The 21,089-nt window shown below is 42.0% G+C and overlaps 3 protein-coding genes across 3 annotated transcripts; all 3 read right to left on the bottom strand.

The window, feature by feature from the left end:
- Positions 1–14: 14 nt before the first annotated feature.
- LOC121735058 (transcriptional regulatory protein AlgP-like) lies at positions 15–4,769 on the bottom strand. The gene is made up of 3 exons (XM_042125725.1): positions 4,753–4,769; positions 3,342–4,609; positions 15–166 (listed from the first exon to the last, which is right to left on the bottom strand). Exons 1-3 carry the CDS (start codon positions 4,767–4,769, stop codon positions 39–41), a joined length of 1,413 nt encoding a protein of 470 aa, XP_041981659.1. The 3' UTR covers positions 15–38.
- Positions 4,770–4,876: 107 nt separating this feature from the next.
- On the bottom strand, positions 4,877–9,845 carry LOC121735057 (protein app1-like). The gene is made up of 2 exons (XM_042125724.1): positions 8,204–9,845; positions 4,877–5,028 (listed from the first exon to the last, which is right to left on the bottom strand). Exons 1-2 carry the CDS (start codon positions 9,843–9,845, stop codon positions 4,901–4,903), a joined length of 1,770 nt encoding a protein of 589 aa, XP_041981658.1. The 3' UTR covers positions 4,877–4,900.
- A 4,284-nt stretch (positions 9,846–14,129) lies between these two features.
- Positions 14,130–15,107, bottom strand: LOC121735056 (dentin sialophosphoprotein-like). Its single transcript, XM_042125722.1, has one exon. The coding sequence runs from the start codon at positions 15,105–15,107 to the stop codon at positions 14,130–14,132; it is 978 nt and encodes a 325-aa protein (XP_041981656.1).
- Between the last annotated feature and the right edge of the window lie 5,982 nt (positions 15,108–21,089).

Here is a 21,089-nt window from a genome sequence, read left to right as displayed (position 1 = left end):
AGTGGCCAGAAATATTTACATAAATAGAAAGTCTATAGCTAAGCTTCAGTCTTTTCGTCCGATGGGCTCTCCTTGATTTCCTGTTCCTTTACTTCCTGGGTGACTGCATCTTGTCCAAGGTGCTCGACCTCGCCGGCTGCTACCCCGCTGTCGATGTTATTATCGCCTGAAACGTAAAAAACTCGTTACATTACTCTCATAATGACATTGTTCCTTTTAATCTTCTTCTCTGGAACCAAATAAAAATAATCGGCCAAGTGCAAGTTGGACTTAGCACTCCGCAGCAGCAATAAGGTTTATTGTTATTAAATTAAAAGGTTTTCGATTTATTACTACTTATTTCAGTATACTTATATTATACTTATCTCAGTTGATTTAATGAAAGATAAATTAAGGTTTACCATTTATGATATTGTATAAAAAAAGTACTTGCTAGATATCGTTCAAACCAATTTTCATTGGTAGTTTTTATAATATCTAGTAATGTACTGTATCATATTATATTTTTTTTAGACTTATCATGCCTATACTTTAGAAGTCAGGGGGGGGGGGGGATAAACTAATAAAACATAATATACAAATAATAGCCTATGTAGCTTGCGGTGTATTTACTAATCTATTAAGTACCTCATTTGTTAAAATCTGACCTGCAGTTTCCCTTTGCGAGGGACAAACATATACAGTGTGTAACAAAAATAAGTGATAATACTTTAGGGTGTATAAGTGTTCCTTATAGAGACTTCACTGTGAAAGTAGCAGCGCTGAAAGAGGAAAATTTTTTTTCACTTTTGTATGGGCAAGGGCCCGAGCGTCACGAGTTTCCCCATACAAAAGTGAAAAAAAATTTTGGTCTTTCAGCGCTGCTACTTTCACAGTGAACTCTCTATAAGGAACACGTACACACCCTAAAGTATTATCACTTATTTTTGTTACACCCTGTATACATAGACGCCCAAAATTAGCCTTCCTTTTGGCTTTGCGGTAGTCGGGTAAAAACATATTGTGCAGTCTGTCAGTCAGTAAAAGGGGAGCAGTAACAGTAAATTCGAGATCGCTTAGATTCGGAAACTAGACTTCGGCTCATTGTTATGGGCACGGTTTACTTCGAAAGTGAAAACCTGACCTTCTAACATGTAAACACGAGACCAACTGTACATCAGCTGGCGAGAAATTGCGATGCTAATCATTATCCAGGACTAACATTTAAACACAATTTAACTGTTCACCTCCAATCCATATCCATTAACTAATAAGTAAGTATAAATGTGAAAGTGTGTCTGTCTGTTACCTCTTCACCGATTTTACTGAAATTTGGTTTGGAGATACTTAATTGAGTCCCGGCCCCCGGGACACTTTTTATCCCGGAAAAGTGTACGGTTCCCGCGCGATAAACGAATTTTGGCATCTAGTCGCAGTCGCAGTCGTCATCATGATTATGACGTACATTTTAGCAATATAACATTTTTAGCTACTCACTAAAAGCTATCGAATGGTATACTTATATTTTATCTCGGTTGAGACTATAATATACCAAAATGCCCATCATCCTTTTTTTTTTTTAATGAAATAAGGGGGCAAACGAGCAAACGGGTCACCTGATGGAAAGCAACTTCCGTCGCCCATGGACACTCGCAGCATCAGAAGAGCTGCAGGTGCGTTGCCTGCCTTTTTAAGAGGGAATAGGGTAATAGGGGAGGGTAGGGATGGGAAGGGAATAGGGGAGGGTAGGAAAGGGAATAGGGAAGGGGATTGGGCCTCCGGTAAACTCACTCACTCGGCGAAACACGCTGTTTCACGCCGGTTTTCTGTGAGAACGTGGTATTTCTCCGATCGAGCCGGCCCATTCGTGCCGAAGCATGGCTCTCCCACGTATACTTCCTACTATCCTTTGTACTGAATTAACATTTCAGTGTAAATTTAGAAATTTCAATTGCGTGAGATAAAAAAACTTGTAAAGTCAAATCCATACAAAAGAAATGCATCTAGGTACGCATCGCGTTGCGGTCTGAATTGACCCTTAATTGTGATCTGTCGGCTGGGTTTGGCATAACGCGACCAAACTACGTTATAGGTCGTAGGCATCTGCCTAGGAATCCATTTCTCTGATAGTACATGTATGATTGGCTATTATGTCTACAATACAAGTACAATGGTACCTAAAGTTACAAAATATCAAGTAATTTGATCAAACCGGCCGATTCAAATCGTGTCTGCCGCAAAGTGTGTTAATCATGATAATTGGATGTATTTCCGTTGTATCTGACTGTTGCAACAACACAATCACATCCATAAAGGTTTATTCTAATTGCTAACTCTAGTTAGAGACGAGATAAACAGCCTGAAAAACGGTTGAGCGGTTTGTTTGTTAATTATTAGGTTCTAAAACTATCGATTTTCATAATATCGATTTGACTGATTTTGATAAGATAGAGAACCCCTGGGTGAGGACTTTTAATCTTAGGCTAGGCTTTTGTCCCATAAATATTATTATTTACTATAAGTAAGTCGATTTTGTGGCATTTCTTTATAAAATTGAAACGTACCTACGTACGTATTCGATCAGTCACGCTTAAGAAAGTTATTTGTTTTTTTAGTTGCTATGGGTTATATTATATTATGGGTCGTGAAAACATGTAACACGTTAGTGTAATCAGTTTTCACGACCCAAGTCAATAGACATAATTATTAGCGAAACATATTGGTAAATACATATTGGTTATGTTTAAAATTTTCTGTGGTTAATGATAGCACGACTCAATTTATTTTATTGTTATTGGCATATTTTAGTAACATATGTCCCTTCATCAGATCAAATTATTTAATACATCGGTAGTAACTAGTAACTAGCACGACATTGGTTAGACACATTGGTGGCACAACAGGGTTTAGACTTTAGAGACATTTATGGCGCCATATATTGGTGGTACCAACTACCATCGTGGTTAGATACATTGGTGGTACACAACAGGGTTGATTAGAGACACATATGGCGGTACATGGTACCACGGTGACACATATTAGACTCGTCGGCACACTCAGGTACCTGGATGTTGGTGCCCAGTGTATTAATAGCGCTGTTGACCGCGGTGGAGACGGAGGCTGCAGTACCGTTAACGACGGCGCCTATAGTACCTATCAGCCCGTTAACGAACGTGCTCCACGCTGTCACTACAGGAAAATGCACATGTGTCAATAAAGAAGCGGAATCCTCTTTTTTTTCTGGTGACATTGAAGGAACATGAATAGGTTCGTAGCCTGTGATAGCTTTATAGCCATGCCAATAGTACAAAAATGATGGTAATTCTATGGAGTTTATACCAAATGCTACATTAAAATATTACCTTGGTTGGTGTAGTTGCCGCCGTGGCCACCGTGTCCTTTTTCCTCGTCGTTTTCCCTGGGCTTGCTGGGGTCCTGAGGGCGGGGGCTCTGGACGCGCTGTACGGCCGCCTGAAGACCCCTGATGATGGGGTTATTCTGGACTATCTGCTGGATGGGCCCAGGCTGCGCCGCGGCCGTTTGGGCCACCTGTTGTGCTGCCTGTGGCTGGGCCGCTTGCGGTTGCGCTGCCTGTGGTTTAGCCGCTTGCGGTTGCGCCGCTTGGGCCTCAGCCGCAGGTTGGGCCTTCGCGGGCTGGCTCGGTGGTTGCGGTTGGGCTTGCGGCTCGGAGGGTTGAGTCAGGGGCTGGGCTTGCGGCTGGGCGGGCTGCTGCGACGGTTGGGCAACCGGTGGAGTTGCCTGGGGCACCGGCTGAGGCGTCGGTTGAGGTCGGAGGAAGCTCGTCACGCGCTGGACTATGGGGTTGTTCTGAATGAACTGCGCGATGGGCCCGGACTGGGGCTGGGCTGTGGGCTGGGCCTGGGGGACGGGCGAGGCCTGCTGCTGTGGTGGACTGGCCGGCGCCGGGGCGGGCTGGGCGCCCACCGCATTGCTCGGCTGATTGGGCTGCTGCAGGATGGCTGGCGTCTGCGGCCGGTTGAGAATATTCGAGAAGAAGTTCTGTACGTTTTGGATACCCTGAGCTATCGGTCGCTGAGTGACCGGCGCATTCGGCGCGTCCGCCTGCACGCCGGCGGCGGCGGGCGGCGCGGCGGCCGGTGCAGCGGGCTGCACCTGGCCGGCCAGATTGGATAATCCGTTTTGAAAATTCTGAAAACTGTTCGACATCATGTTGCTGAACGTGTTGAACGCATTCTGGAAGAAGCCCTGGGTCTGGGCGACGGTCGCGGGGGCGAGGGTGGTGGTCGAGGTGGTCCCGGCGTCGTCCTTGGCCTGCATCTTCAGGGCCGCCTCGTCCTCCTCCTTCAGGATGGAGATCAGCTCGAGGCCCTCGGATATCATGCTAATGCCGTTGTCGAAATTCTGCTGCACTTCCTTCAGGTTGGACTCTATGCCCGCGGGCTCGTCGGCGGGCTGCAAGCTCGTCTTGAGGTCCTCGCCGCAGGGCTGGACGTACGTCTGGATAGTGTCGTTGAGCTCGTCGAGCTGGGACGAGAACGAGGTCTTGAGGTGCCTCACCTGCTCGTGGATGACGGGCAGGTTGTCGGAGCCGTGCACGAGGGCATCGAAGCTGGCGGACCTATCCGTTGATAGGTCCGTCAACAGCTGCCTAGGAATCAATTTCTTCGATGGTACTTGTTATGACTATATTTTGTTAACATCTGGTAGGTAAGACAAAATAAATTTTCGTTATCTGCTGAATACTGTTGAATGTTGATAAGTAGTTTAGCCAGGAAGTAGGCTAAAAGCTACATCTGTTTTTTGCACATAATAGGTAAGTAATTACAAAGTCTAAATATACCAAACACGGTGAGAAATAAAAAATAAATATATTCAAAAACTTTTTTTATTCTCCATGAAAGAGTGGCCAGAAATATTTACATAAATAGAAAGTCTATAGCTAAGCTTCAGTCTTTTCGTCCGATGGGCTCTCCTTGATTTCCTGTTCCTTTACTTCCTGGGTGACTGCATCTTGTCCAAGGTGCTCGACCTCGCCGGCTGCTACCCCGCTGTCGATGTTATTATCGCCTGAAACGTAAAAAACTCGTTACATTACTCTCATAATGACATTGTTCCTTTTAATCTTCTTCTCTGGAACCAAATAAAAATAATCGGCCAAGTGCAAGTTGGACTTAGCACTCCGCAGCAGCAATAAGGTTTATTGTTATTAAATTAAAAGGTTTTCGATTTATTACTACTTATTTCAGTATACTTATATTATACTTATCTCAGTTGATTTAATGAAAGATAAATTAAGGTTTACCATTTATGATATTGTATAAAAAAAGTACTTGCTAGATATCGTTCAAACCAATTTTCATTGGTAGTTTTTATAATATCTAGTAATGTACTGTATCATATTATATTTTTTTTAGACTTATCATGCCTATACTTTAGAAGTCAGGGGGGGGGGGGGATAAACTAATAAAACATAATATACAAATAATAGCCTATGTAGCTTGCGGTGTATTTACTAATCTATTAAGTACCTCATTTGTTAAAATCTGACCTGCAGTTTCCCTTTGCGAGGGACAAACATATACAGTGTGTAACAAAAATAAGTGATAATACTTTAGGGTGTATAAGTGTTCCTTATAGAGACTTCACTGTGAAAGTAGCAGCGCTGAAAGAGGAAAATTTTTTTTCACTTTTGTATGGGCAAGGGCCCGAGCGTCACGAGTTTCCCCATACAAAAGTGAAAAAAAATTTTGGTCTTTCAGCGCTGCTACTTTCACAGTGAACTCTCTATAAGGAACACGTACACACCCTAAAGTATTATCACTTATTTTTGTTACACCCTGTATACATAGACGCCCAAAATTAGCCTTCCTTTTGGCTTTGCGGTAGTCGGGTAAAAACATATTGTGCAGTCTGTCAGTCAGTAAAAGGGGAGCAGTAACAGTAAATTCGAGATCGCTTAGATTCGGAAACTAGACTTCGGCTCATTGTTATGGGCACGGTTTACTTCGAAAGTGAAAACCTGACCTTCTAACATGTAAACACGAGACCAACTGTACATCAGCTGGCGAGAAATTGCGATGCTAATCATTATCCAGGACTAACATTTAAACACAATTTAACTGTTCACCTCCAATCCATATCCATTAACTAATAAGTAAGTATAAATGTGAAAGTGTGTCTGTCTGTTACCTCTTCACCGATTTTACTGAAATTTGGTTTGGAGATACTTAATTGAGTCCCGGCCCCCGGGACACTTTTTATCCCGGAAAAGTGTACGGTTCCCGCGCGATAAACGAATTTTGGCATCTAGTCGCAGTCGCAGTCGTCATCATGATTATGACGTACATTTTAGCAATATAACATTTTTAGCTACTCACTAAAAGCTATCGAATGGTATACTTATATTTTATCTCGGTTGAGACTATAATATACCAAAATGCCCATCATCCTTTTTTTTTTTTAATGAAATAAGGGGGCAAACGAGCAAACGGGTCACCTGATGGAAAGCAACTTCCGTCGCCCATGGACACTCGCAGCATCAGAAGAGCTGCAGGTGCGTTGCCTGCCTTTTTAAGAGGGAATAGGGTAATAGGGGAGGGTAGGGATGGGAAGGGAATAGGGGAGGGTAGGAAAGGGAATAGGGAAGGGGATTGGGCCTCCGGTAAACTCACTCACTCGGCGAAACACGCTGTTTCACGCCGGTTTTCTGTGAGAACGTGGTATTTCTCCGATCGAGCCGGCCCATTCGTGCCGAAGCATGGCTCTCCCACGTATACTTCCTACTATCCTTTGTACTGAATTAACATTTCAGTGTAAATTTAGAAATTTCAATTGCGTGAGATAAAAAAACTTGTAAAGTCAAATCCATACAAAAGAAATGCATCTAGGTACGCATCGCGTTGCGGTCTGAATTGACCCTTAATTGTGATCTGTCGGCTGGGTTTGGCATAACGCGACCAAACTACGTTATAGGTCGTAGGCATCTGCCTAGGAATCCATTTCTCTGATAGTACATGTATGATTGGCTATTATGTCTACAATACAAGTACAATGGTACCTAAAGTTACAAAATATCAAGTAATTTGATCAAACCGGCCGATTCAAATCGTGTCTGCCGCAAAGTGTGTTAATCATGATAATTGGATGTATTTCCGTTGTATCTGACTGTTGCAACAACACAATCACATCCATAAAGGTTTATTCTAATTGCTAACTCTAGTTAGAGACGAGATAAACAGCCTGAAAAACGGTTGAGCGGTTTGTTTGTTAATTATTAGGTTCTAAAACTATCGATTTTCATAATATCGATTTGACTGATTTTGATAAGATAGAGAACCCCTGGGTGAGGACTTTTAATCTTAGGCTAGGCTTTTGTCCCATAAATATTATTATTTACTATAAGTAAGTCGATTTTGTGGCATTTCTTTATAAAATTGAAACGTACCTACGTACGTATTCGATCAGTCACGCTTAAGAAAGTTATTTGTTTTTTTAGTTGCTATGGGTTATATTATATTATGGGTCGTGAAAACATGTAACACGTTAGTGTAATCAGTTTTCACGACCCAAGTCAATAGACATAATTATTAGCGAAACATATTGGTAAATACATATTGGTTATGTTTAAAATTTTCTGTGGTTAATGATAGCACGACTCAATTTATTTTATTGTTATTGGCATATTTTAGTAACATATGTCCCTTCATCAGATCAAATTATTTAATACATCGGTAGTAACTAGTAACTAGCACGACATTGGTTAGACACATTGGTGGCACAACAGGGTTTAGACTTTAGAGACATTTATGGCGCCATATATTGGTGGTACCAACTACCATCGTGGTTAGATACATTGGTGGTACACAACAGGGTTGATTAGAGACACATATGGCGGTACATGGTACCACGGTGACACATATTAGACTCGTCGGCACACTCAGGTACCTGGATGTTGGTGCCCAGTGTATTAATAGCGCTGTTGACCGCGGTGGAGACGGAGGCTGCAGTACCGTTAACGACGGCGCCTATAGTACCTATCAGCCCGTTAACGAACGTGCTCCACGCTGTCACTACAGGAAAATGCACATGTGTCAATAAAGAAGCGGAATCCTCTTTTTTTTCTGGTGACATTGAAGGAACATGAATAGGTTCGTAGCCTGTGATAGCTTTATAGCCATGCCAATAGTACAAAAATGATGGTAATTCTATGGAGTTTATACCAAATGCTACATTAAAATATTACCTTGGTTGGTGTAGTTGCCGCCGTGGCCACCGTGTCCTTTTTCCTCGTCGTTTTCCCTGGGCTTGCTGGGGTCCTGAGGGCGGGGGCTCTGGACGCGCTGTACGGCCGCCTGAAGACCCCTGATGATGGGGTTATTCTGGACTATCTGCTGGATGGGCCCAGGCTGCGCCGCGGCCGTTTGGGCCACCTGTTGTGCTGCCTGTGGCTGGGCCGCTTGCGGTTGCGCTGCCTGTGGTTTAGCCGCTTGCGGTTGCGCCGCTTGGGCCTCAGCCGCAGGTTGGGCCTTCGCGGGCTGGCTCGGTGGTTGCGGTTGGGCTTGCGGCTCGGAGGGTTGAGTCAGGGGCTGGGCTTGCGGCTGGGCGGGCTGCTGCGACGGTTGGGCAACCGGTGGAGTTGCCTGGGGCACCGGCTGAGGCGTCGGTTGAGGTCGGAGGAAGCTCGTCACGCGCTGGACTATGGGGTTGTTCTGAATGAACTGCGCGATGGGCCCGGACTGGGGCTGGGCTGTGGGCTGGGCCTGGGGGACGGGCGAGGCCTGCTGCTGTGGTGGACTGGCCGGCGCCGGGGCGGGCTGGGCGCCCACCGCATTGCTCGGCTGATTGGGCTGCTGCAGGATGGCTGGCGTCTGCGGCCGGTTGAGAATATTCGAGAAGAAGTTCTGTACGTTTTGGATACCCTGAGCTATCGGTCGCTGAGTGACCGGCGCATTCGGCGCGTCCGCCTGCACGCCGGCGGCGGCGGGCGGCGCGGCGGCCGGTGCAGCGGGCTGCACCTGGCCGGCCAGATTGGATAATCCGTTTTGAAAATTCTGAAAACTGTTCGACATCATGTTGCTGAACGTGTTGAACGCATTCTGGAAGAAGCCCTGGGTCTGGGCGACGGTCGCGGGGGCGAGGGTGGTGGTCGAGGTGGTCCCGGCGTCGTCCTTGGCCTGCATCTTCAGGGCCGCCTCGTCCTCCTCCTTCAGGATGGAGATCAGCTCGAGGCCCTCGGATATCATGCTAATGCCGTTGTCGAAATTCTGCTGCACTTCCTTCAGGTTGGACTCTATGCCCGCGGGCTCGTCGGCGGGCTGCAAGCTCGTCTTGAGGTCCTCGCCGCAGGGCTGGACGTACGTCTGGATAGTGTCGTTGAGCTCGTCGAGCTGGGACGAGAACGAGGTCTTGAGGTGCCTCACCTGCTCGTGGATGACGGGCAGGTTGTCGGAGCCGTGCACGAGGGCATCGAAGCTGGCGGACATGCTCCTGATCTGCTCCTCGAAGATGCCGCGCGCGCGGTCCAGCTTCTCCTGGATGGCGATGAGTGCGCGCTCCTGGCCGCCATAGTGGCCGGGGTTCTGGGTCTCGTGCTCCTGGCGCTGCGGCGGCCCGGGGTTCTTGAGGTCGAGGGGCACCTTCCTCTGGCCGCCCTCAGAGTTGGGGTCGGGGATGTAGTCGTTGGAGTTCTCGTCGAGGCGCTTCAGCTGCAGGTCGTCCGGGACGGGGGCGAGGGGCGCGGGGGGTGCGGGGGGCGCGTCGGGCTCGACGACGTCGAGGTCTATGTCGTCGAGGGCGGGTGCTGCGCGGAGGGCGCGGGGGGCTGCGCGGGGGGCTGCGCGCGCGCCGAGCAGCAGGCAGCAGGCGAGCAGCGCGTATCGGCTCATGTCGGGTCACTGGGCCGGCCGCGCCGCCGCCGCCATATATACGCCCGCGCCGGCTAACGGTCCGCCAGACCGGTCGACTGATCTTGTCATTATTTGTGTTAAACATCATCCGCGCCCGATTTTGGTGACAAATAGTAAAAGTTTTTCGCTATTTGTTCCCATCGTTGGGGCGTGATAATCATACCTCGAGAATGTAAACTATAAAGCGTCACACAATGTACAATATTGTCTAACTCGACTGTGTATCTTATTATAATACTTCTTGGCATAGTAGTCGCATAGAGCATAGTATCCTGTATCATGTCCACATTGACAATCCTCAATAATCTATATATATAAAACTCAAAGGACTGACTGATTGACATAGTGATCTATCAACGCACAGCCCAAACCACTGGACGGATCGGGCTAAAATTTGGCATGCAGGTAGATGTTATAACGTAGGCATCCGCTAAGAAAGGATTTTGATAAATTCCAACCCCAAGGGGTTCAAATAGGGGATGAAAGTTTGTATATAATAATACTTCTTAACGCGAGCGAAGCTGCGGGCAAAAGCTCGTATTATACAGGCTGTAACAAAACTAAGTGATAATACTTTAGGATTTGTACGTGTTCCTTGTAGTGAGTTCACTGTGAAAGAAGCAGCGCTGAAAGACCAAATTTTTTTTCACTTTTGTATGGGGAAACTCGTTACGCTGGGGCGCTTGCCCATACAAAAGAGAATAAATAATTGGTCTTTCAGCGCTGCTACTTTCACAGTGAACTCTATGTAAGGAACACAATATACACACCCTAAAGTATAATCACTTAGTTTTGTTACAGCCTGTATAATAAATACATCTTCTATCTATTGAAAGCTTAATTCAATTCAAATCATGAAACTGCGCACTAACTAATAAGTTTCTGAAGTCGGAGCCACAATATGATAATACACTTCAGTAGCGTCCTGGCTGATTGTAACACCAAGTTCACTCGGCATACTCTCAAATATCAAGAGATATTAGAATCTCTACATTCCTCAATCTTACAAAATATGCCACCTATTTTTTGTGTCACTTTTTACAGTACTATACAGGTAAGTAACGATTTTCAACTCAATAAAAGAAGAGGGCCATTTCTTGGTCCTCCACGCATGTGACAGCTTCCAAAAGGATGCATTGTATTTATCAATGCATCCTTATCATAATAAGACGTAAAAAAAATACATAATCGAGTGTTTTTTGTTTTAATTTATGATTAACTAGATGTCCCGCGCGGCTTCGCCCGCGTAAATTAAGAATTTTACAGAAACCGTACATTTTCCCATAAAAAATAATTTCCCCCGTTTTTCCCACATTTTCCTGAGTATCTTCGGTCGTATTAGTCTTAGCGTGATAATATAATATAGCCTATAGTCTTACTCGATAAATGATCTATCTAACACTGAGATAAGTTTTTAAATCGGACCTGTAGTTCCTGAGATAGACGCGTTCAAGCAAACATACTCTTCAGGTTTATAATATTAGGTAGGTATAGATTTTTTAATTATCGCTTGACAAACTCGAGTCTCGATCTAAAATACTATGAAATGGTATAATATGGTAGTGATGATGATGATGATGATGATGATGAATGTAATTTACATAGTAGCATAATATGCTTTCTGTTCTTAAAACAACACCGAAACTCCCAAACTTGTATCTATAAAGAATCAGGAGTTCTCTCAGCACCTTCCGAACCACCGTATACCAGGTATATCTCGGTGCAAAATCTTACTTGTTGGTAGCATATGCTTAGAATACTTCTCACGAAACCGAAGTCGCCACATGTTTCCCTATAAGTTTTGAGGAGTTCCCTCGATTACTTATGGATCCTTCATCTGATCACCACTTTTGTGAATATAATACCAAATTGGGATGATACACTATATACCAAAAGAAAAATTTTGAAAATCAGTTAACAAACGGCGGAGTAATCATTGAATATAAGAAAACGAACATAACACCTCCCCCATTTTGAAAGTCGGTTAAAATTGTAGCCTATGTGTTATTCTGATGTATAAGCTATATTATTGTAAAGTTTCATTAAAATCCGTTCAGTAGTTTTTGCGTGAAAGAGTAACAAACATCCATACATCCACACATCCACACATCCACACATGCATACATCCAAACAAACTTTCACCTTTATAATATTAGTAGGATAATTATTATCAGCCATCGCTTACTAATTAGTGATAACCCTATAATTAACTAACTTTTGTATATTTCTAGTAGAGTTAATATTTTATATACAGACTATATTATTATACTACCTGTAGCTGTAATTCTTTATGTAAATACGAGTAAATAGTGAATCTAATGTCAGATTGGGGATAAGTAAATTTTCTCCGGCAGGTGCTAGTTGGAACCTCAAATATTATGCTCAAGTGCGAGGGTAAGGAAAGTGCTGCTAGAAAGTTGACTGACTCACGCTTAGACAAAATCTGTGTTTTGGTAATATTATGTCAACATGAAAAAAATCATTGAAAAGTTAAAACGTTTTTACTCGTTTCAAATCAATTAAAGAAGCATTGTTGAAGTCAATTAAAGAAGCATTGCTATTCATTTTTGAAAACGAACTAGCAGATTAGACTCTACAATGAGACATACTACTGACCAATATGTATTATTATAAAGGCTAAAGTGTGTCTGTCTGTCTGTCTGTCTGTTACCTCTTCACGCCCAAACCGCTGAATCAATTTTGCTGGATCTTTGAGCCCCGGGAAAGGACAGAATACTTTTTATCCCGGAAAAATGTACGGTTCACGAAATTTGGCGCAACGGAGTTGCGAGCATCATCAAGTATACTACGAGTATATGTCTCGCTTAGTCATAAGACCTTCCTTTGTAGCAGTCACGCATATTTACGTACCATGAAATGTTTTTTTTTTTAAGTTTGTTTTATTCAATTTTTTTCGGGATAAAAAGTATCTATGTCCTTTCCCACGGGGCTCAAGGTATCTCCATGCCAAATTTCAGCAAAATCGGTTCAGTGGTTTGAGCGTGAAGAGGTAACAGACAGACACACTTTCGCATTTATAATATTAGTATGGATTAAGTCGCGCCGATCTCAGAATCTCCGATAGCGCGATTCAGAATCTGAATGTTTGGTTCACTTGAAATAAAATAAATACAAAACACTAGGTACATAATAATTATTACTGAGTCTCGTCGGGGTCTCGTTCTAGCCATTAGCTGAAAAAGACATCAACGCGCATACACTCGTTAAAAAATAATTATTCGAACCAAAATAAAATGTGGACAATGCTTCTGCATACAGTATGGGGTGACTGAATACCACGGCCTTAGAAAAAACAGGCGTATTGGGTTTTGCTGAATAAAATACTTACATAAGATTTGGAATAGTAATATAATATGGAATAGTACTCAATATCATCTTCGCTTTCAATGAAAATAACAAACGATGTATGAATATTATATAGATTGCGGAATATTAATAATAATAAAGACACAGCCAAACTCGAGTTTAATATTACAAATAAACCTAAAATAACCTTCTATACCGAATTTAAAACATTCCTTTTGTGTTGTCCAAATGTAGTTCCTTAAATATATCATATTTTGTAGCTCTTGTCAGAAAAACTTAAATTATTTATACTTCTACTAAGAATATTTAATTATTAATATTTACATATTTTTATATTTTAATTATAGAATAAGAAAACATGAAATTTTTAAACTTTTATTTGTGAAAATTAATAAATTAAGTTATAAATTATTCGCGTACTAGGAGTGTTGTCTCCATCTTCTCTTGAGTGATTTTCTTGGTGTAGCTTTTCCAATCGCCTGTAAAACAAAAAAGTTATAAATAAAACATGTTATTATGATATATACCATAGCATAGTAATTGAAAGGTTAGGTTGCTTTATTTTTTTTAATTTACCTTCGAATTATTTATTTTACACACAGTATTTATGTAAAACACTTGTGCACTTAATAAGTAGATTTTTACTGTCTTACCACAAAAAACTAAACATCTGCTGAACAGTTGTTTTGAGATCATGTTGTACTGAATTTTTCTCTAATCAACTGTTCAACAAGTGTTTAAATCTTTTGTAGTAAGACCGTAACCTATGTAATATCGTGAGACGATTTAGCAACAACCTACTGGCGTTAAAAAATAATTAATAGATATATTCTATATATTTTTTTTAATTCATAATATTTTATTTTATTTTACTTTGATTGAGTTTATTACTTATTATAGATGTAACAAACAAACATACCTGTTCGTAAAATCAGTCTATTGTTCTGGATGTGGTTCTATGCTGTTCTGTTCTGGATGCAGTTCATGGCTGGGCGTTTCGGGAGTCGGCAGCTTGGTGTTGGTCTGACGGTCGTTGTCCACCGGATCGCTTGCAATGTTTCCATCGGAATAATTGTCTGAGCCAGAATTGTTAGAATTATCTGAGCTTGAATTTTCTAAAGCAGAATTATTAGAACTGTCTGAGCTTGAGTTTTCTGAGGCAGAGTTGTGGGAAATGTCTAAGCCTGCGTTTTCTGAAGCAGAATTATCAGAACTATCTGAGCTTGAGTTTTCAGAGGCTGAATTGTCTGAGCTAGGGCTACTGTCGGTCGACCCACTTCCAGCACTGTTATTGATCAGTTGAATGCCCTGGTTCTGGTTGAATAGAGCAGTGACGTTGTTGGCCAAGCTGCTGACGGTGTTCTGAACGTTCTGGACGTACTCCGAGCTGCTGATGTCTGTGAAATAGGAGGCGAAGAAGTTGTAGATGGAGGACCACCAAGAGGAGCCGGAGTCGGAGTCGCCGTCGGCCTTCACGCTCACGGCGCCGAGCTTCAGCCTCTCCAGCGACGACGATAGCTTGTTCAATCCGCTCTCGAAGCAAGCTTCCGCCTTCCGGAGATTCGCTTCGATGCTTTGTTTGTGCTCCTCGCCGAACTTAAGCTGAGGATCTACGTCGGAGTTGTATAAAGATTCGAGAGAGCTCCTATACTCGGCGATCTGCTTGGCGTACGTCGACCTCAGGTTTTGTATCTTCTCCTCGAGGGCGGGAATGTCGACGCCATCCTTGCAGTTCTGCAGCAACCCTCGGAGGTTGCCGTTCAAGTTGTGTTTCGACTCGTCCACCCTCCAGTTGAACTCCAGCAGGGCTCGTCTGTAGTCGAAGACCTTGTCCAGGTCAGATTGTTTAGGTTCCAAGGGCACGGCGAGGGCCCCGCAGACCAGACAGATCAGAACAGCTCCGTGCAACTTCATGGTGTAGACGATACTGGTGTCCGAGCGTCGGCCACATATTTATATACTCCCAAATATTGGAATAACAGTTCAAAGTGTCAAAAGTAGTCGGACGAAGTCGTAAAATTTTATATCTTGTTCTATGGTTCATACTGATTTTATTAACGGAAAGATTCGAATTCTTGTTCTATATTTGAGTTTAAAGTATGAATGTGGCTTCGTTAAGGAGGTTAGTGGGCAAATTATTCTAGTTCAAGCGCGTCAAAGCAAATAACAAACTTGATTAAAATGTTAAAGTATGAAATTTTTCCCAAAAATCGAGTCTTGTTTTTTTTAATGAAATAAGGGGACAAACGAGCAAACGGGTCACCTGATGAAAATAAACTTCCGTAGCCCATGGACACTCGCAGCATCAGAAGAGCTGCAAGTGCGTTGCCGGCCTTTTAAGAGGGAATAGGGTAATAAGAGTAGGGAATTGAATGGAAGGGAATAGGGGAGGGTAGGGAAGGGAATAGGGTAGGGGATTGGGCCTCCGGTAATCTCACTCACTCGGGGAAACATAGCGCAAGCGCTGTTTCACGCCGGTTTTCTGTGAGAACGTGGTATTTCTCCGGTCGAGCCGGTTCATTCGTGCCGAAGCATGGCTCTCCCACGTCTATTTGTTTGGTTTGGACTAAAGTGATTGCTAGTGTCTTGTCGGTAGAATTATGTCTAGTTAAATCCGAAGTTGCTAAGGTAGATCGGATTCTGTGTAAACGACGCCCAATTGAATTGGCTAGCCAGTTCCAGCAGTTCCAGGCATAGGTCGTTTGTGAATAATATTTTACGTACGTGTAGAGGTCAATTCAGACCGCAACGCGACGCATAGATGCATTTCTATATTTGTATGGATTTGACAGATTTGCAAGACAAAAGGAAGACAAATTTAGAAGTACAAATTTAGAAATGCATCTGCGCGTCGCGTTGCGGTCCAAATTAACCCTAATAGCTTTTAATTTACAAAAAATACAGACAGTGAATGAACTGACCGAGGACTGTTTTAATTAATCATATATTTCAAATTGATTGAATATTCTATGTACAATTAGAAACTTAAGTATTTGCAAAAAGGAGAGTGACTTAAAATATCTGATTTGGCCTACTGTACATTTATATCTATCGAGGTTTCGCGGAAAGAAAGAAACATTATCTATATTTAAGAGAGGACATTTTCCTTTGGTACTTGCACATGAGTTTTTACGTCTTGTGATCTAAAAAATACATAATAAATATATCGGATTTTTCTACATTACATTCCTATAAATGTTTAAGTTCAGCCGCATTTGGAATATTTTTTATTTATTTTTGTGTTCGCTCGCATCATAGCAAAGCATAAAATATACGTCTTCTTTCAAAGAAGCAGGCTCTACATAAGAAAATGCCAAATAAATTTCACTTCTACAAGCATACTTTTTTGCATGGTCCTCTGCCATTAGTCCGAAAAGTCATACAATGGATGCTTGTAGTTGTGAAAACAATATTACAACGTTTTATTTAGCTGTTTGTACAGTTTCTCTGTATCTGATTAATGATTTTATTTTATACTTTACTAGATGACGTCCGCAACTCCGCTGCGCCAAAATTCAATGATCACGCGGGGACCGTACATTTTTCCGAGATAAAAAGTATCCTCTGTCCTATCCCGGTACTCGTATCTCCATACTTTCAGAATAATCGGTACAGCGGTTTGGGCTCGAACAACAGAGACACTCACATTTATAATATTAGTACGGATGTACTTCAGTAGCTGTTGGTTCAGATGTCCCCTTTACCGAAATCCAGTCGAAATGATATCGGACGCGGACCGTTACGATTTCGAACATGTTTATTTTATTGCTAATTACCATACGAATGTGTACCGACACTCGACAGCCTCCTTAGTTTTCGCGAGAAACCGTTGCGATGCTCATTTCGAGAGAAAAGTATTTAAAGTGACAAAGTTAAGGTACTCGTTGACATACAATAGGTAGAGATGTCGCAGTTTTAAACACCATATTATACTAGCTATTTGACCGAGCTTTGCTCGGTATTCGATAAAGCACGAATAAAAAGACATTTTCTAAAAGTGATTCCTAGCTAGATCGATTTATCGCCCCCGAAACCCCATATACTAAATTTCATGAAAATCGTTGGAGCCGATTCCGAGATTCCAATTATATATTGCTCGTTTAAATTTTGCTCGTTTAAAGATATAAGATAAATCGATTAAAAATTGCTCGTTTAAAGATATAAGATAAATCGATTAAAATCGTTTATTGCGCGGGAACCGCACATTTTCCGGGACAAAAAGTATAATGGCAGGACTGAAAGGGCCCCTGGCCCAAGAAAACGAGCTCAGATTTTTTTTTACATTGTCTAGGGCCCCACGAATTTGACACGGGCCCCAGATGGCATATTATAGTCCACTGGGTCCACTCTTCACCTGTGATCTGTATTGTGTATTGTACTACTATATTATGCATTGATTATACAATAATATTCTGATCATCGAGGAAGTTGATTCCTATGTAATTGACAGACCAACGTTATTTGGTCGAATATGTCAATTCAATGTTAATTGTGATCTGTCGGCACTTAGCTGGGTTTGACGTAACGCAACCAAACTACTTAGGTCCCCGATTTGCATATTAATCAACTTCTCTGATAGATAGTAGATAGATAGATTTTATACGTGGGAGAGCCATGCTTCGGCACGAATGGGCCGGCTCGACCGGATAAATACCACGTTCTCACAGAAAACCGGCGTGAAACAACGCTTGCTCTGTGTTTCGCCGAGTGAGTGAGTTTACCGGAGGCCCAATCCCCTAACCCCTACCCTATTCCCTTCCCTACCCTCAACTATTCCCTTCCCTTCCCTACCCTCCCCTATTACCCTATGCCCTCTTAAAAGGCAAGCAACGCACTTGCAGCTCTTCTGATGCTGCGAGTGTCCATGGGCGACGGAAATTGCTTTCCATCAGGTGACCCGTTTGCTCGTTTGCCCCCTTATTTCATTAAAAAAAAACCATTGAAACTTCGAAGAAATTGATTCATCGGCAATTGACAGTTCTACGTCATCAGGTCGAATCATGTCAATTCATTGAGGTGCAATAATATGTCGGCTGGGTTTGACATAACCCGACCAAACTACGTAGGCCCGCCATCTGTCTATGAATGAACTTCTCTGATACATGTAGAGAGCTTTTACGTTCCCCTGATATAGTACGTCCCTGATAATATCTTACTGTATGAAAAATAAATATTATGCTTAAGTACATGCATACTCTGTTGTTATATGACGAGATCATTATCGGTCAACGAACTCAGTGCACTTTAGCAAATATGGCTGTCACTTGACGCATGTTCTGTCGTTGAAAAACTCAATGTCCAGATTTCGATCTTATAGCTATTGCCATAAGGGCTAAATATTACTTGAGGTACATTGATTGTCAACTGCGTTTGTACTGTTACAAATTTTTATTGCCACTAATTTGGAACTTAATTACTTGGACATTTTATTTTGGTTTAGTACCTACCTACTTACTTGTAGCACGAAACTGAAGTTTGTTTTCATGCATTATATCTCGCTAAATATTTCCTAATTTCACTTAGGCCGTAGCAAATATAATATAATAAGTATCTCGTAATTTTTTCCAGCAAAAAAAAACTTTTTAAAATTGTGTGAAAAATTATTTCTGGAATATGGCCAAATCTGGAGATCATCATTTAATAATGTAATCAACACGTTTACAGCGAAAACATAGATTTCAAAAATCTCGCGTGAGATTTGGACAAAAATTCTCAAAATTGCCTCACGCAGTGGGGATTGTCCAATTTTTTTTAATTTTGCTCATTACAAAAAAATTTCGAGGGATAAGGTCAGTGATCGTTTTTCTGTATATAAACGAAAAAATACCCGTTAGTTACTTATATTTTTGAACAAATATGTTTAACCTTTGTTTGACCTTCAATGGCGTTAAATTAGCAATAAATTCGACCAATATTACGTTTCGAACTTTTGGTAAGCTTCGTATCAGCTTTCACATAATGAGAACTTGCATTTGCGAACCAGCCATTATAAATAAGATTGAAAGGAAAAAAACATACTGCAGAGGTCAATTGGCGGCCGATGATGACACCAGAGCGAAACTTTAAAAATACCCTATATATTTCTATTCTTAAAATACCCTATTTTAACGAAAAAAAATATAAAAAGTACTTGTGTTTTTTTTGGACAATACCCATTAATGGACGCCTCCTTGTCACAAAAACACCAACTTCTTCCGGGATTCGGACCGGGCGGCGCCTAGCAGGTGTCATAATGGTGCCGCGTGTGAGAGAACCTGTCCGCTGTCATACAGTTATGCGTATGTGGCACGCCGCACGCACCACAACTCCGAACTGATTTTAAAACTGTTAGTGCATTAGTGCAGTCATCATCAGCTTGGCAGTGCCAAATTTACTTTTTACTAGTTGTTGCCCGCGACTTCGTCCGCGTCGACATAGTATAATAACAAAGATGGGATAGTCCAATAACAAATATGAAAAAAGTAAAATATAACCTCCTCCTTTTTGGAAGTCGGTTAAAAAGTAGCCTAAGTTACATCTTACTACATCAGCTATCTTCCAAAAAAAAGTCCCGGCAAAATAGCTCCAGCCGTTTCAGAGATTAGCCGGAACAAACAGACAGACAGACAGACATACAGACAAAAATTGTAACAAAAGTTGTTTTGGTGTATGTAGCGTGGGTATATAGATTCATATGCGTGTAGTAAAAAACGGTTCTTTCATTTTACAAACAGACACTCCAATTTTATTTATATGTATATAGATGTATATAGATTAAGAGTGCAGCTTGGGAAGGCTTGGGGGTAAACTATAGCCATAGACGAGACACGGAAGTTCATGGAATTTCTGTAAAATTAAGTGCTAAGCTTGTCTCATTTGTCCATCAAGGGCCACTTTTTATTAATAGTGCAGCTTGGGAAGGCTTGGGGGTAAACTATAAGTAGTCAAAGCTGTAAGACGAGGCACGGAAGCTCATGGAAATTCTGTAAAATGAAGTTTGTTATATTTTGTTCATCAAGGACTAACAAGAACAATCAGTGTCCTTGATGGACAAAATACATATTATTATTATACTTATAGAAGATTGCGAAACTGTAGAGGGGCATATTCCTCTGTAATTCGTAATAACTCGTGATCGATTGGTTGTATAAGAAAATGTGAGTGTTAGGCTGAGTATTTTTTTTATTTACACAATTTATTTTGAAATTAGTTTATTATAAACTAGATGACGCCCGCAACTCCATTGCAAGTAAAATCGTTTATCGCGCGGGAACCGTACATTTTCCGGGATAAAAAGTATCCTATGTCCTTTCCCGGGAGTCTAAGTTTCTCCATGCCAAATTCAGTTTCAGTTCAGCGGTTTGAGCGTGAAGAGGTAACAGACAGACAGACAAACAGACGGACAGACAGACACACACACTTTCGCATTTATAATATTAGTATGGAAGTATGGATTTGTTATAAGCAGTTCACACATAACCACAAGTTACTGTTCAATTTTAGTTGAGAGCCTTTATGTTGCGAAAGTACTGAAAAGTCAATTAGGTAAAGATCATTTCACTGGTAATTCCAATGAATCATGTGGAATGATGATGACGATATCGCCATGGCTGCAGTAAAGTGTTTCCTAGATGATACAGTATCTTATCTCTGGAGGTCGCCACCATAAAGTTAATATACCTAGCGGAATAGAGCAACAATCTCGAGCAGTCAAACGAAACCGTGTGTACGTATACACTTACGGCGGTTCCCAATATTTGATCTATCTCTGGTTTGGCCCTACTAGAGATAGGAATAACTCACATTAGACATTAGAGACAATGTCAATTGTGAGCTATTCCTATCTCTAGTAGGGCAAAACCAGAGATAGATCAAATATTGGGAACGGCCGTTACACAAGCATGATTGAACATGATT

This window comes from Aricia agestis, chromosome 16, assembly GCF_905147365.1.
Source record: "Aricia agestis chromosome 16, ilAriAges1.1, whole genome shotgun sequence".
NCBI lineage: Eukaryota > Metazoa > Arthropoda > Insecta > Lepidoptera > Lycaenidae > Aricia > Aricia agestis.
Note: the sequence above shows the minus strand (reverse complement) of the source record. Positions and strands in the feature narration are given on the sequence as shown.